This window comes from Podarcis melisellensis, assembly GCF_964234715.1.
Source record: "Podarcis melisellensis genome assembly, chromosome: 5".
Lineage (NCBI taxonomy): Eukaryota > Metazoa > Chordata > Lepidosauria > Squamata > Lacertidae > Podarcis > Podarcis melisellensis.
In genome coordinates, this window is record NC_138537.1 from 4,772,402 (window position 1) to 4,786,387 (window position 13,986).

General features: G+C 49.1%; 1 protein-coding gene across 5 annotated transcripts in view; it reads left to right on the forward strand.

Moving 5' to 3' along the window:
* The window catches only part of DIS3L2 (DIS3 like 3'-5' exoribonuclease 2), a 211,185-nt gene that overhangs the window by 30,405 nt on the left and 166,794 nt on the right, over positions 1-13,986 (forward strand). For all 5 annotated transcript variants that reach the window (XM_081910808.1, XM_081910811.1, XM_081910809.1 and 2 more), the window contains 2 exons: positions 6,143-6,282; positions 13,328-13,381. In XM_081910808.1, the coding sequence (XP_081766934.1) occupies positions 6,143-6,282; positions 13,328-13,381 (194 nt within the window). The remainder of the gene's footprint in view (positions 1-6,142; positions 6,283-13,327; positions 13,382-13,986) is intronic.

A 13,986-nucleotide genomic window follows, 5' to 3' on the forward strand; every position in this document is an offset into this window, starting at 1 on the left:
GTGCGGAGGCAGTTGATGGGGTGCAAACAGGGGAGCCGATCTGTACGTGAGTACTGGACTGAGTTCACTATGCTTATTCATAGACTGGGGTGGGATCTAGCAAGTGAACCTATTCAAATGTTATTTGAAGAAGGGCTCTCTCCGACCGTGAAAGATGAACTTTCCCGGGCGCCCAGGGCGGAGTCTATGGACCAGCTGACTAAATCTGCACTGTCCATAGGAGCGCGCCTAGAAGCAAGAGCTTTGGAAAAGCGGGAAGGAAAGGGGGAACGTTGGAAGGACTTCCGCATTCCAGAGATTCCGGAGCAGTCTTTCCCGCCCGCAGAGCCGATGGAACTGGGAACAGCGCGCGCGCGCGCAGTTTCAAACACCAGTGAAGGGCGGAAGAAGGAGGGAAAGAGTGCCAAGAGATGTTATCTCTGCCAACAGCCAGGGCACTTTGCCAGAGTTTGTCCGCAAAGGAAGGAATGGCAGGGCATGGCGGGAACTGTTGGGGGAAAGGAGGAAGGAGAAATAGAGGAGCAAGTAAAAGCCAACGCCTGGTTGCCAACATCAGGGCACAGCAGCCAGGCCAGGGAGTAGTGAATGTGCCCACGCCGGAACCTCCAAGACCAGCGCTTGTGATAGAGGTGTTGCTGGAACTGCCAAACGGACACCCACTAAAGATAAAAGCGCTATTGGATTCAGGCAGCTCCTGTAATTTCATGAGTAAGGAGTTTGCTGCTGAACACCAGATACAAACTCTCCCATTAAGTAAGCCTTTGCAAGTAACCACGATTGATGGGAGGGAACTGTTGGGGGGAGAAGTGAGCCAACAGACTGTACCAATGATTATGAGGGTGGCAAGACACACAGAACTGATAGCGTTTAATGTAGCCACCTTGGGAGGAGCTCCCATCATTCTGGGAATGAGCTGGCTGGCACTACACGATCCGCTAGTAGGCTGGCATCAGAGGGTTGTTTCCTTTGGTTCAGCACATTGCCTAGAACACTGCAAGGAGGGAGAGGGTCAGGCAGGGGCCAGAGCCACTCTAGCAGGGATGGAAGTGACTGACAAGGGGAAGGTGCCACCACAATACGCTGATTTGGTTGACGTCTTCAGTGAAAAGGAAGCAGATAAACTGCCCCCGCACAGACCCTTTGACTGTCAAATCACCTTACTCCCAGGAGCACAATTGCCAGTGGGCAAGCTGTATGCCATGTCAGACCGTGAGATGCAGGAGTTAAGGGAGTTCATTGACAAGAACCTCAAGCGAGGTTTCATCAGAGAGTCACGAGCGGTGGGGGGCAGCCCAGTGTTCTTTGTGGACAAAAAAAACACGGGCAAACCCAGGCTTGTGTGTGATTTCAGGGCCCTAAATGCTGTGTCAGAACCAGTGACTTTCCCTATGCCCAGAATTGATGACATTCTGACACGGGTGAGAAAAGGGAAGATTTTTACCAAGCTGGACCTTAGGGGGGCATATAACTTGATACATGTGAGGAAGGGGGATGAGTGGAAAACCACTATGTTCACCCCCTTGGGGGCGTTTGAGTACTTAGTTATGCCTTTTGGATTACAAGCGGGCTCCGCCTGCTTTCAATCATTTATGAATCACGTCCTGGGGCCATTGCTCTACAAGAACTGCGTGGCGTTCTTAGATGACGTCCTGGTGTACTCAGAGAATGAGGAGCAGCATGTGCGAGATGTTAGAGAAGTACTGAGCAAACTGCGAGAAAATCGGCTGTGGGTGAAACTGGAGAAATGCCAGTTTCATAGCAGGGAGGTGGAATTCCTGGGGTACCGGTTGTCTGACAAGGGGTTGGCTATGGATCCCGGCAAGGTTCAAGCGGTACTGGAATGGAAAACACCAAAGACCAAGAAGGACGTGCAAAGGTTCCTGGGCTTCGGAAACTTCTATAGGAAGTTCATCAATAACTTTGCCCATTTAACAGCGCCCATCACGGATTGTCTTAGCAGCAAGAAAAAATTTGTTTGGACGGAAGAAGCGCAAGGGGCATTCGAACGCTTAAAGGCAGCGTTTGCGTCGGAGGAGCAACTTTTGCACGTGGATCTACGGCAACCAATGCGAGTGGAGACGGACGCGTCAGACCGAGCGGTAGGGGCCGTGCTTCTCCAGCCGGGGAAAGATGCGTCTGAATGGAGACCGTGTGCATTCTTCTCGCGGAAGTTGAACAAATCCGAGAGGAACTACACAGTATACGACCGAGAACTGCTCGCCATTCATGAAGCATTCCGGAGATGGCGGCACTTGCTGATTGGGGCGCAGCACAAGGTTCAAGTCCGGACTGACCACAAAAATCTGGAGTACTGGAGAACAGCCCGAGTTCTGAACCAGAGACAAGTGAGATGGGCCCAGGAGTTCTCCAAATTCAATTTTGAGATTCGTTACGTGCCAGGGTCCGAGAACGTAAGGGCGGACGGTCTTTCCAGAAAGCCTGAGTACTTAGAGGGGGAGGGGGCGCCGGAAGCAAGGCACGTAATCCCTGAAGACTGCTGGGTGTGTGGGGCGGCTTTGGTGGGGCAGAAAGAACTGTTAGAGGGTACGGAGAACGACGAATACGCCCAAGAGAAACTCAGAGAACTCAGGAGGACAGCGGAGAACACAGGGGGGTTTGAAGAAAAGAGTGGGGCGTTGTATTACAAAGGGGCACTGTACATACCCGATGGGGAACTGAGGGGCAGAGTACTCAAGCAGTTGCATGATAGCCCCACAGCGGGGCATTTTGGACAGCACAAAACCATGTGGTTGGTTACCAGGGAATTTTGGTGGCCCAAGGTGAGGGAGGATGTACGGGAATATGTCAGGGGTTGCGACAGGTGCCAGCGAGCGAAAGGGGAGAGGGTGGCGCCAGCGGGGCTCTTACAACCCTTACCCACACCAGAAAGGCCATGGGAGGCAGTCTCCATAGATTTTATGACGGACCTGCCAAAATCCAAGGGCAAAACGGCGGTCATGGTAGTGGTAGATCTATTAACTAAGATGTGTCATTTTATAGCCTGTTCTCATGCGGTCACAGCGGAGGAAACCGCCAAGTTGTTCGTAGAGCATATTTTCCGGTTGCATGGCGCCCCCTTGAGGGTGGTCAGCGACAGAGGGAAACAGTTTACTTCCAGGTTCTGGAGGAAACTTATGAGCTTACTGCACGTGGAAATCAATTTCTCCACTGCCCGGCACCCGGAAACAAATGGGCAAGCGGAAAGGGCAAACGGGATTTTACAACAATACCTGAGGTGTTATGTAAAGGACCGAGAAAATGATTGGGTAGATAAGTTACCTCTGGCAGAATTTGCCTACAACAACGCTGAGAACGTGTCCACAGGGCTGAGTCCCTTTCTGGCAAATTATGGGTGTCATCCCAGGGCATTTCCAGGGGAAGGAGGGGAGAGGTGGAGTGTGCCGGCGGCGGAACATTTTGTTGAAGAGATGGAAGCCATCCACCGTCAGCTACAACTTAACTTAGAGAGAGCCAAGGAAGAATATAAAAAGCAAGCAGACAAAAATAGGAGGGAAGGTGAAACTATAAGGGTGGGAGACCGGGTGTGGCTATCCACCCAGGGACTACCTTTCAAGGGGGGTTGTAAGAAACTGAAACCCAAAAGATTGGGACCCTTTGAGGTCATACAGCAGGTGAACCCAGTAGCATTCAAACTCAGACTGCCCAGTCACATGAAATTGCACCCAGTATTTCACAGGTCATTACTGTCGCCGTACCGAGAGGGACGTGAATGGGGGGGGGAGCGTGAGAGAGAGGTCTCCCGAACGCCCGTGATAGAAGAGAGAGAACGCGACATGAACGTGGCAGGAATCATTGATTCCAGGTGGAAGGGGGATCAGGTGGAATATCTGGTAGAATGGGAGGGGGAAGTAGAGTCGGAAAACACTTGGGTACCCGCTGAGGTAGTCAATGACGAGGTTCTAATAGAAACATTTCATCGGCGTTTCCCAAAAAAACCGCAACCCGTGGCACGATTTAGAAGGGAACACTTTGGGACCACTGATGAGGAAGGAGAGTTTGGAGGGTTCCCAGAGTCAGGGGTGGGTGAGGAAGCCGACTCCGACGAAGAAGAGGAAGACGGGGAGAGAGACGGTACGCCATGGTTAGAAGTGTTTGAATCCTCGGACGACGAGGAGAGTTCCTTTAGGGGCTTTCCGCCCTCACCGCCAGTGGGAGAGGACGCGGGGGGTGAAGGGGGCCCTGAGGGGGAGGTGGATGTCAGGGAACTGCCATCGGAAAGAGAGTTGGTGCAGAGGCTCCAGCAGACTAGGAGAGATTCTGCAGCGGAGGAGGGAACCAGCAGGGGGAGAGCAGAAGCTCCGGCAAAAGGGGAGTCGGAGGAGGGAGGGCTCTGGGATACTTCTAGTGAGAATAGTGCAGAGGTAACAAGACCCCCGTTGGCAACTCCCACCCTTCGCCGGAAGCTGTCACGTAGAGAGTCACGAAGGCGCATGTCCGTGAAACAACTTTTATGTTGGCGTAAATTTCGTAGACGCCCACTGTCAGATTCTACCAGCGACTAACGGAGTCATGCCTTGGGAGGCTCCGTTAGTGCCTCGGTTTGGCTGAACTGCCAAACACCAGAGGGATCAAGCTTTTACGCACAAGCAGCTCATTATCCCATCACAGCGACAAACAGCAAGGAGTAAATATCAAGGAGTTACCACGTTTGATCACACACGGTCATTATATCTCAGCTTAATCAGCCCTGATATGAACAAACTCATTTCTGTGCACTCAGCCCTGCTGCTCAAAGGCCCATCAAGTCCAGCATCCTCTTTCCTAGAGTGGCTTTGGAGGTTCTGCCCTCAGAGCATGCTGCCTTTGATTTTGGAGTAAACATATTGATGTCATGACCAGCAGCCATTGATAACCTTGATCCTCCATGAAGTTGTTTGAGCTCAAAACCACCTAAGGAGGTGGTTGTTGTCCCAACTTGTGGTAAAGAATACCATAGTTTTAACCAGTGCTTTTCCCCCCTAAAAAAAATGTTTAGGGGTACTCTCATTTTGACTCAAGAAAACCACCATTTTATAGTTCAGATTGGGAAAAATAAATATAGTAAATGGACAAAAGTGCAAAGAACTTACATTACCTCATATTACACAGCTGACAGTAACTTCCGCATTGGCATGAGGTTGTATGCACTAACATCCTCCCTCCTACATTCAGCTCTTACTTCACACATTAAACGCTCGCTTCCATCTGAGACTCAGGAAACACTGTGACAGGAAATGGGGCCGCCATCGGGGGTAGCAACGGAACTGACGGTTCACCGTGCTAGAGAAGAAACTAAAATTTTTAATTTTTTTTTGTTTCTTCTCCCATTAGATTCACAAAATGTTTAGGGGTATGTGTCCCCCTGCATCCCCCCCCGAAAAAAAGCACTGGTTTTAACTATGCCTTAAATGTGGAGAAGTTCTCCCATTTGTCTGTCCCTGACCTTCTGCTGGATGTTTTATTGTATGACCCAGGATTCTGATATCACAAAAGAGGAAGAATAACTTTTTTCTGGTCAGTTTCTCCGCAGCATCAAGACCTTTCTGTCATGCCCCCGCTTACTCATTACCCTCCCGCCAAATACCACAACCTTTCCTTATAAGGGAGATGCTCCAACCACTTGATCATTTTGGTTGGCCTTTTTGAACCTTCCTCAATGTCCTTTTTGAGTCAAGGCAACCCAAACTGGACACAGTGCAGAAGCACCCTAGGTTCTTAAAAGAGCATTTATGATACTGGCCATTTTATTTTCAACCCCTTTCCTAATGATCTCGAGCATGGAATTTAGCTTCTTCACAATAGTTGTGCACCAGGCCAGCATCCTCTCTGAGCTATCCATGACAACTCTGAGATCCGCCCTTTGGGTGAACTAGGGAACTAGCCAGGATATCTTCTGTTGACAACCATTTCCTGTTTTCTTTGAACAGGTAAACTGTTAATTGAAGGCTTCCCGGTTTGTTTGGTGGCTGGTGCAAACAAGTGTGAAGAAAGGGCTCTCTTAAATGATCATTCTGGGTTGCTGGAAAATTAAGCTTCCTTAACCATGGTTTTTGCATGTCTGAACTGAGCCATTGGTCTCTGTAAAAACAAACAGCTTTGTTATATATGGCGAGGCAGTGATTCTGCCTTTTTTTTCTTCCAGGCGGTCCCTACACCACCTGCTTGGCCCCTGGCGACAGAAAGAATCGGAGCAAGCCAACTCGGGGGAGGAAGAAAGTATTTGAAGCCTACATGTCAAGGGAGGATGTCTCAGCAGGACTGAAAAGGAAAACACTTATCCAGGTACTTGGAACTTGGAACGACTGCAAAAGCAGCAAGCTGTTGTTGCTGTGGATTTGCATTTGGGGATGCTATGATGGAGGCAGTCCTTCTGTATTCCCCCTCCTCCCCAGTGCTTGTTTACCTGTGTAGCTCTCAGGTAGGACTGCAGGCATCAATGGGCTGAATTGGTAGATGGGCATGTTAATCAACGGAACAGATTGGAGAGTAGCTTTTCGGTATTTAAAACTATTTCAGGCAGAAGAGGGGAAACCTTTTCCTTCTCTTCCTCTCTGCCTCTTCACTGAGGACAGGGAACAAATGGTTTTATAGTGCAGGAAGGTGCGATGCTCTTGCCTAACCTTGAACATAAATCTCCCAAGTTAGTGGGCTTCAAACGTTAGGCCCTCCTTGAGTCCCTACTGCGTCACCCCTTTCCCAGACTCCACATAACTTCTTAAGCCATTTTGAAGGCTAGGAACAAGTGCTGTCTGCTCCCCTTTCTTCTGTCTAAACAGGAAGCCGGTATGAAAGATGAGAGGCTGAGATGGGGTTAATCAGAGCAGAAGTGGTGGTGAATTCATGCAGGGTTGATATTGCCAAGAAAACAAAACAAATATCGATCTCTTACCATAATCTGGTGGGTACATAATTTAATGGGAAAACTAATTCACTCATGATGTTTATTGTCCATGTTTACTCATGAATACCTTTAAAAACCATGAATAAGTTAGAAATACTTAACATTTAGTTGCATGTGCACATAAACATCTACCTGACATTCAGAAGACATCTGAAGGCAGCCCTGTTCAGGGAAGTTTTTAATATGTGATATTTTAGTGTATCTTTCATCTTTGTTGGAAGCCGCCCAGAGTGGCTGGGGAAACCCAACCAGATGCGCGGGGTACAAATAATAAATTATTATTATTATTATTGCTGGTGGAATAAATTAGCCGTCCAGCTCCTCTAAGTTCACCGTTCCTGGTCTAGCTAGTAAGAGCAGATCAGCAGCAGAATACAGAGCTATTGAGGAGGCTTGGGATCTCCTTCCTCTGAGATTTTCCCAAAGAGGCATCTGTCAGAGGATGTTTGAGGCATAGATTATCCACTCTCAGGGGGTTGGCTTAAATGACCTAGTGGATCCTGTCCAGCTCTGTGGTCATGGTCATGGTTTTTGAAGGAGAAAGTCAGGATATTGTGACTGAGGCCCTACAGTCTTGAGAGTACTGACACCCTCTGGCAGGTGTGGAGGTAACCTGTTCTGAAGAGTCAGAAGAACATTAGTTCAGTGCATTTTCCCCCTCTTGAATGCCTGCCTCTTCCTGCACAATTGGGGGAGGAAAACGCAAAAATCTCCACCGATAAATATAGCAGCTATTGTTTGTGAGTGATTGCAAAGTAATGCGGGTTAAGGATGACATCATGAGATTCTGCAGCCAGAGCCTCGGCCCCTGACACACATGTGAGAACAGTTGTTCTTTGCAGATGGGGAGAGCGGCTGGTTCCAGATATGATATCACAGCGTGAAATGCACAACATTGTAAATAGGATTTTCATAGGCACAGATAATAAGGCCCATCTGCTTTCGAGGAGGAACGTGGGGAGTTCCTCCCTTTTTCCAGAAGAAAAGCACCGGAGGAAAAAGTGAGGTGCATATGCGTGCGTTGCGAGGCTGACTGTCTTTGCTTCGGGGTGGGGCGGAGTATACAAGCCCTTTCTATTTTGGTTTGTTGACATTTGGGTGGTGACACACGTGGTGGGCCATGTTAGGTATGCGCCTGCCACGTATGCAATGCCTGCTATTGCTGCGCAGATGGGCTGCAGTCATACGGCTGCAGTGGCATAGCTTGGGTTGCCAGTGCCCGGGGCCACACGGAGGGGGTGGGAGGGAAACGGGACGGAGTACGCATGCGCATTCAACTGCCTAAGGATGTCTGCGTCACCTGGGAGATGGCAGCCACAGAGAAAATAAAATAAGAGTTGCTCTGTTGCCTGGAGAGGTTGCTTCCTGGTTCACAAGGAGAAGCCGTTTTCAACTGAGCCCAGTGATGGAAGCAAGTAGCTGTGCTGAGGCAGCACCGATAATTGAAATTATGTGCCCCTAACGATTTTGCACCTGAGGCAGCTGTCCTGGTGGCCTCCCTACGACTCCACTGTATGGCAGTCTTGGAATTGTTGGCCTTTGGTGATGGGGGTTTACATAAGGTATGCTCCCTGCAAGCTTCTTACACATCAAGAACTAGAATTGAATGATGGGTTGAAAGAAGAGTTCCTTTCAGATGTTCTCTCTCTGTCCAAGGATGCTGGTTATCTCTGGTGGGTAGTTCGCTCGGAACCTCTCTTGCACCAGCCTCTGCCAGATCTGGTTCCTGCACAGTTAAAGTGTGCAAAGGGGGCCTACAGCCAGCAAGAACAGGCCTCTGAGCAGCCTGATTCAGAAGTGCCTGGGAGTCACACGTCATCTCTCCTGGACTGTTGGTGTCAGGAGGCTTCCTTGGTTGAGAACGTGAGCAGAGCCATCTTGGATCAGGCCCATCGTCCAGCATGCTGTTCTCAGCTTGGTCAACAAGTGCCTCCTCAGGGAAGCCTGCAAGCAGGACCCGAGAGCAGCAAAAACTCTCCCCATTTGTGACCCCCACCTCCTGGTATTCAGAGGGCATTCATTACCCCCTTGGGGCAGGGGCTCAAGTCCATTCATTGGAATGAAACAGAATTGCACATATGCATTCTTATGCTAGTTCCAGCAGGAATTTCCAACGCTTTGTGCTCTTAGCATTAAAATCACTTTCTCTCTCTCTCTCTCTCTCTCTCTCTCTCTCTCTCTCTCTCTCTGTGTGTGTGTGCGCGCACACGCTTACTGTTGCAGCACAGTTCCTTGCATACATGACTCAAAGCTCCCGCTCTCTTTTCCACATGTGAGCAAAGAACGTTAATGTCCAAAAGGGTCTAGTGCCAGGCTACAGCGCAATATCTTTGTTCCTCAAATGGTTTGGAATGTGCCTGCTAAGTGACTTTTAGCAAAACAAAGCATCTTTTCTATAGACGTATAGTATGGAGGATGAGTAATGTGTCCTTTTTCAAGTTGTGGGTCCCTTGTGTGAATGAAAAAAATCTCAGAACTGCTGCTCCCCCCCCCCCATAAATCAGCATATTTTTCGTGTATGGTCACTCACATTCCAAGTCCTACCAAAATGCCACCCCCCCCAACCCATTACAGTGAATTTATATGGGGGGATAAAACGTTTTTGTTCCATGATTGTTATCAATCGCAAATGGAATAATTATGAAAACTTCCACTTTAAAGCCTACTTAAATGCCTCTGATTAAAGTTTGGCTGCAATTTCAAATGCTGACACGAATGCTTTATGTAAACTTAGATGCAGTTTTTAACTGAAGGCACTTGCTATGTTTTCCAGAATGCTTTATGAGTTTACTTCTAAAAATTGCCCATAATAAAATAAGGTTTCTCAAGTAAAGCAATGAGTATGATCAAATCCAGGGGAGATGAGAGATTAGGTGCTATTCTGCTAATGTTAGCACAAGGATTTCTGGTTGTTCAGTGGTACACCCCCTGACGTGCGCCCCATACCCTCCCCAGGTTTTCTCCAGAGGGTTGGGATTCCACTTGTTTTATTTCATTATAGATTCATATAAATCATAACTTGAAATGCTTGCTTCACTTTCAACTCCTTGATTTCAGCTTGAATGCAAGAAAAGTCCTATAGTTTTGCAGATATAGTGGTACCTCGGGTTACATACGCTTTAGGTTACAGACTCCGCTAACCCAGAAATAGTGCTTCAGGTTAAGAACTTTGCTTCACGATAAGAACAGAAATCGTGCTCCAGCGGCACAGCAGCAGCAGGAGGCCCCATTAGCTAAAGTGGCGCTTCAGGTTAAGAACAGTTTCAGGTTAAGTACGGACCTCCAGAACGAATTAAGTACTTAACTTGAGGTACCACTGTACATACCAAATAGTTTTGTAGTTTAGTGGATACATACCAGTCTAAGATGCTTGCAGTAGCTACCACCTCTGGACAAGAAAGATGGGCATTTATTTATTAAAATAAAAGCATTTGAACTGCAGAAACAAAATCCTTACTCAGCCATAAAGATCATCCTGGATAGTTCAGTTTAAATCATAGAATCATAGAATTAGAAGGGTCTAATCCAATCTCCCTGCAATGTGGGAATCTAAAGCAACCATGACAGGTGGCCATCCAACCTCTACTTAGAAACCTCCAAGGAAGGAGAGTCCATAACTTCCCGAGGGAGACAGTTCCACTGTCAAGCAGCTCTTGCTGTCAGATAGTTTTTTTTTGTATGTTTAGTCGGAATCTCCTTCCTTGTAACTGGAAGCCATTGGTTCTAGTTCTATCCTCTGGAGCAGGAGAAACCAGCTTGTTTCCTGGTTGTTAGAGCATGGTGCTGATAACAGCGGGGTTGCAGGTTTGATTCCCCGTATAGGACAGCTGCATATTTCTGCACCGCAGGGGATCGGACTAGGTCAGGCCCCCCCAAACCCAGCCCTCTAGCTACAACTCCCATCATCCCTAGCTAACAGGACCAGTGGTCAGGGATGATGGGAATTGTAGTCCCAAAACAACTGGAGGGCTGAATTTGGGGATGCTTGGACTAGATGATCCTCAGGGTCCTTTTCGAATCTGTGATTCTATGATCTATGATTCTCTGATCAGTGGGGAGGCTGAAGCGGGTGCGGGGAGGGTTCCAAGTGCTGGACTACAACTCTGTCCATTCAGCCGTCATGGACAGTGGTCAGGAATGATGGGAGTTGTAGTCCATAACATCTGGACATAAGAAATGCCCTCCCGGGTCAGGCCAATGGCCCATCTAGTCCAGCATCCTGCTTCCACAGTGGGCGACTAGATGCCCCAGTGGGAAACTGGCAAGGAGGATTCAAGCTCAAGAGCCGTCTCCCCTGCATTTTCCAGCAACTGGTGTTTTGAAACTTCCAGCAGATTGGCGAAGGCAGGTTTAGGGCACTGTTCCCTCAGCAAGAACCAAGACACAGCCCCATGCCTCTCTGAAGTCTAGTTTTGAGGTTACTTGATTCACAACGGACATGAAAAAGGCACATTCAGTGTTGGCCGTTATTAGAAAAAAATGATTCATACAAGCCAGGAGGTTGCTAATGCTCATGACAGCTGGGTATTTTATGTACCTGCTTCTGGGTGCGGATTGTACTTGTTTAAAAAGATTGATGCCCTGCCTCTTGATCTCCATGGCAGCCCACAAAAACAATACGGCCCAGTAATCCCTGTTCCCCTGGCTGGTGCCCTTCCTTTGCTTCTGCAGCCTCAGGACGGTTGGCGGTTGATGCCGGGCGCATTCTGGCAGAGGAGGTGAAAGCAAGATCTCTGCTGCCCCTCCTCTGGCTAATGGCTGAGGCTGCGGCATTCTTCCTGGGAGGAGGAGGGCGCAGATTCCTGGTGGCCCTTGGTCCTCTAGATTGGGGGCGGGGATCTAGATCTGGCCACCTGCTGCAGGCCAAGTTTGATAGGTGACCCATCCCTCTGCCCCCCAGTTTGGAATCAAGCTATTACACATAGGCATGGCTGGGCTGACACAGCCTTGCAGACCAAATGGAGGTGCCTGGTGAGCCTAGTTAGGCCTGCAGGTCAGAGTTGCGCAGCACTAGTGTAGCTGGGGCCAGAGGTCAGAACCTCCTTTTCCTTACTTCAAGCTCTGAACCTTGGACAGAAATGCCCTTCCTGTGGCCAGGTTTGGCCCTCACTTCAGGCCACCGTGAAAGATGCATGGTTAGTGGCAGGGCCCCGTCCTTTGACTTTCTGGGGAGCAAACATTTTGGGCAGGGGCTTGACTGGCTTTTTACGGCCTTGATGTAGCTGTAGCGCTGGCTCCTCTGGAGCTCCTCCTGACTCTCTTCCAGTGAAGCCACTTGGGGGCTGCTGATGCTGCCAGGAGCAAGTCTCCATCTCTGCTGGAAGAGCTGGACTTACACCCAGCTCCTGCAGGTTGAATCCAGCCACCCATGCCCCTGTAACTGCCCTTGGGGTGTTCCCTATTCCATGTCCCTCTTCCCAGGCCGGGACACTTCCAGGACCTCCACTGTGGCCTCCCCAAATCCCTTTCCCCCCGAGCTAGAACGTGTCCTTGAACTCTGATGGTGCCTTTTGCTTGTCTGGCTGGAGGATAGAGAGAAGTGGCTCCATTGCAACACCTTCCTGTTTTGCATGGCTGGAATGCAGCCTGCTGCAGAAAGGTGAGACTTGCACCTGTTACTCCACCCACTTCTGGCTTTGGCCACTGTTGGTGTGCCCATGTGGGGAAAAAAAAACTCCCCTGCCCATCACCTTTCCCCACCCCTTGCTGGTCTTATTTCTGATGAAAGCCCTTGTTGCTGACATCAGTGTGATTATTATTCAGTCTTTTTCCAGGACTATAACATGGAAGGGAGGGTTAAGGTGGCATCATCACAATAAGCAAAAAGCAGCAAATTGGCTCTGGTAGTTTTATTGGTACAGTGGTACCTCAGGTTAAGAACTTAATTCGTTCCGGAGGTCCATTCTTAACCTGAAACTGTTCTTTACCTGAAGCACCACTTTAGCTAATGGGGCCTCCTGCTGCCGCCGCACAGTTTCTGTTCTCATCCTGAAGCAAAGTTCTTAACCCAAGGTACTATTTCTGGGTTAGCGGAGTCTGTAACCTAAAGCGTCTGTAACCTGAAGCGTCTGTAACCCGAGGTACCACTGTATTGCATTAAAACGGGTCAGCAACCTAAGGCTCATGGGTCGGAAGCGGCCCGCGGAAGTCGTTTGACTGGCCCACGAGCCGCTGCCAAATCGAGTTGCCTGCTTGCGCGCTGCGCTAAACCGGTGCAGCGCGGTGGGGGACTAACTTCCGTGGTGCTGGAAATTGTGTCTGCGCATGTGCAGATGCCAGAAATCACAGGCGTGTGCTATCCGGCACACAGAGGGTTCTCCGCGGGAATGATCCGGCCCAGGCAAGATAAACCTTGCTGACCCCTGCATTAAAACAACTCGTTTCTCCCCTGATCTAATTTCTGTTCTTTTGTCTTTTTTTTTTAAGGGACCCCTGAGAATAAACCCCAAGAAATACCACGAGGCCTTCATTCCATCTCCAGTAAGTAATGTGTAACACAGTAATCAGCGAATGTGCAGAAGGTGAACGGCTGGAGCACCAAGGAATTAAGTCCCAAGACGTGCACAGAGCATGCCAAACCTTTGGGCGCAGTCCATGAAGCATTGCTGCTCCCTTGCCTCTGATCTATGCAAACCTCGCTGAAACGAACACCAGTATAGCAGGAGGGGAGATGGGTGTTCTGGTACACGGCGATCCGAACTTTTAGTGCTAGAGGTGATGTTCGTTCTGAGCTTGGCGAAGCCAGCTGAGCCCAGGTTGGAGACCACCGGCTAGCTCTAAACCCAAGGGTTTATGATTACGCTTACAGATGGCTTACAGATTTTCCCCTGACTTTAAGTTAAGCTCCCCCAAACAAATGTGCTTCTCTGCTGCTGGTTTGCAGCATGAGCTAATTTGCGAACTTGATATCAAAGTAATGTGCATGCTGCATTTTAACGTTCTTGCGTTTGAATGCCAAACCACGTGCGGTTTGTGAAGCCTCCTTCAATCATGGACAGTGCATGCCTCTACTTTCTTCTTATTCTTCTTTTGCGGGGCCATTGGTTAAGAGAAATTAGGGACGCCGGGGTTTCGGCTGTACGGTG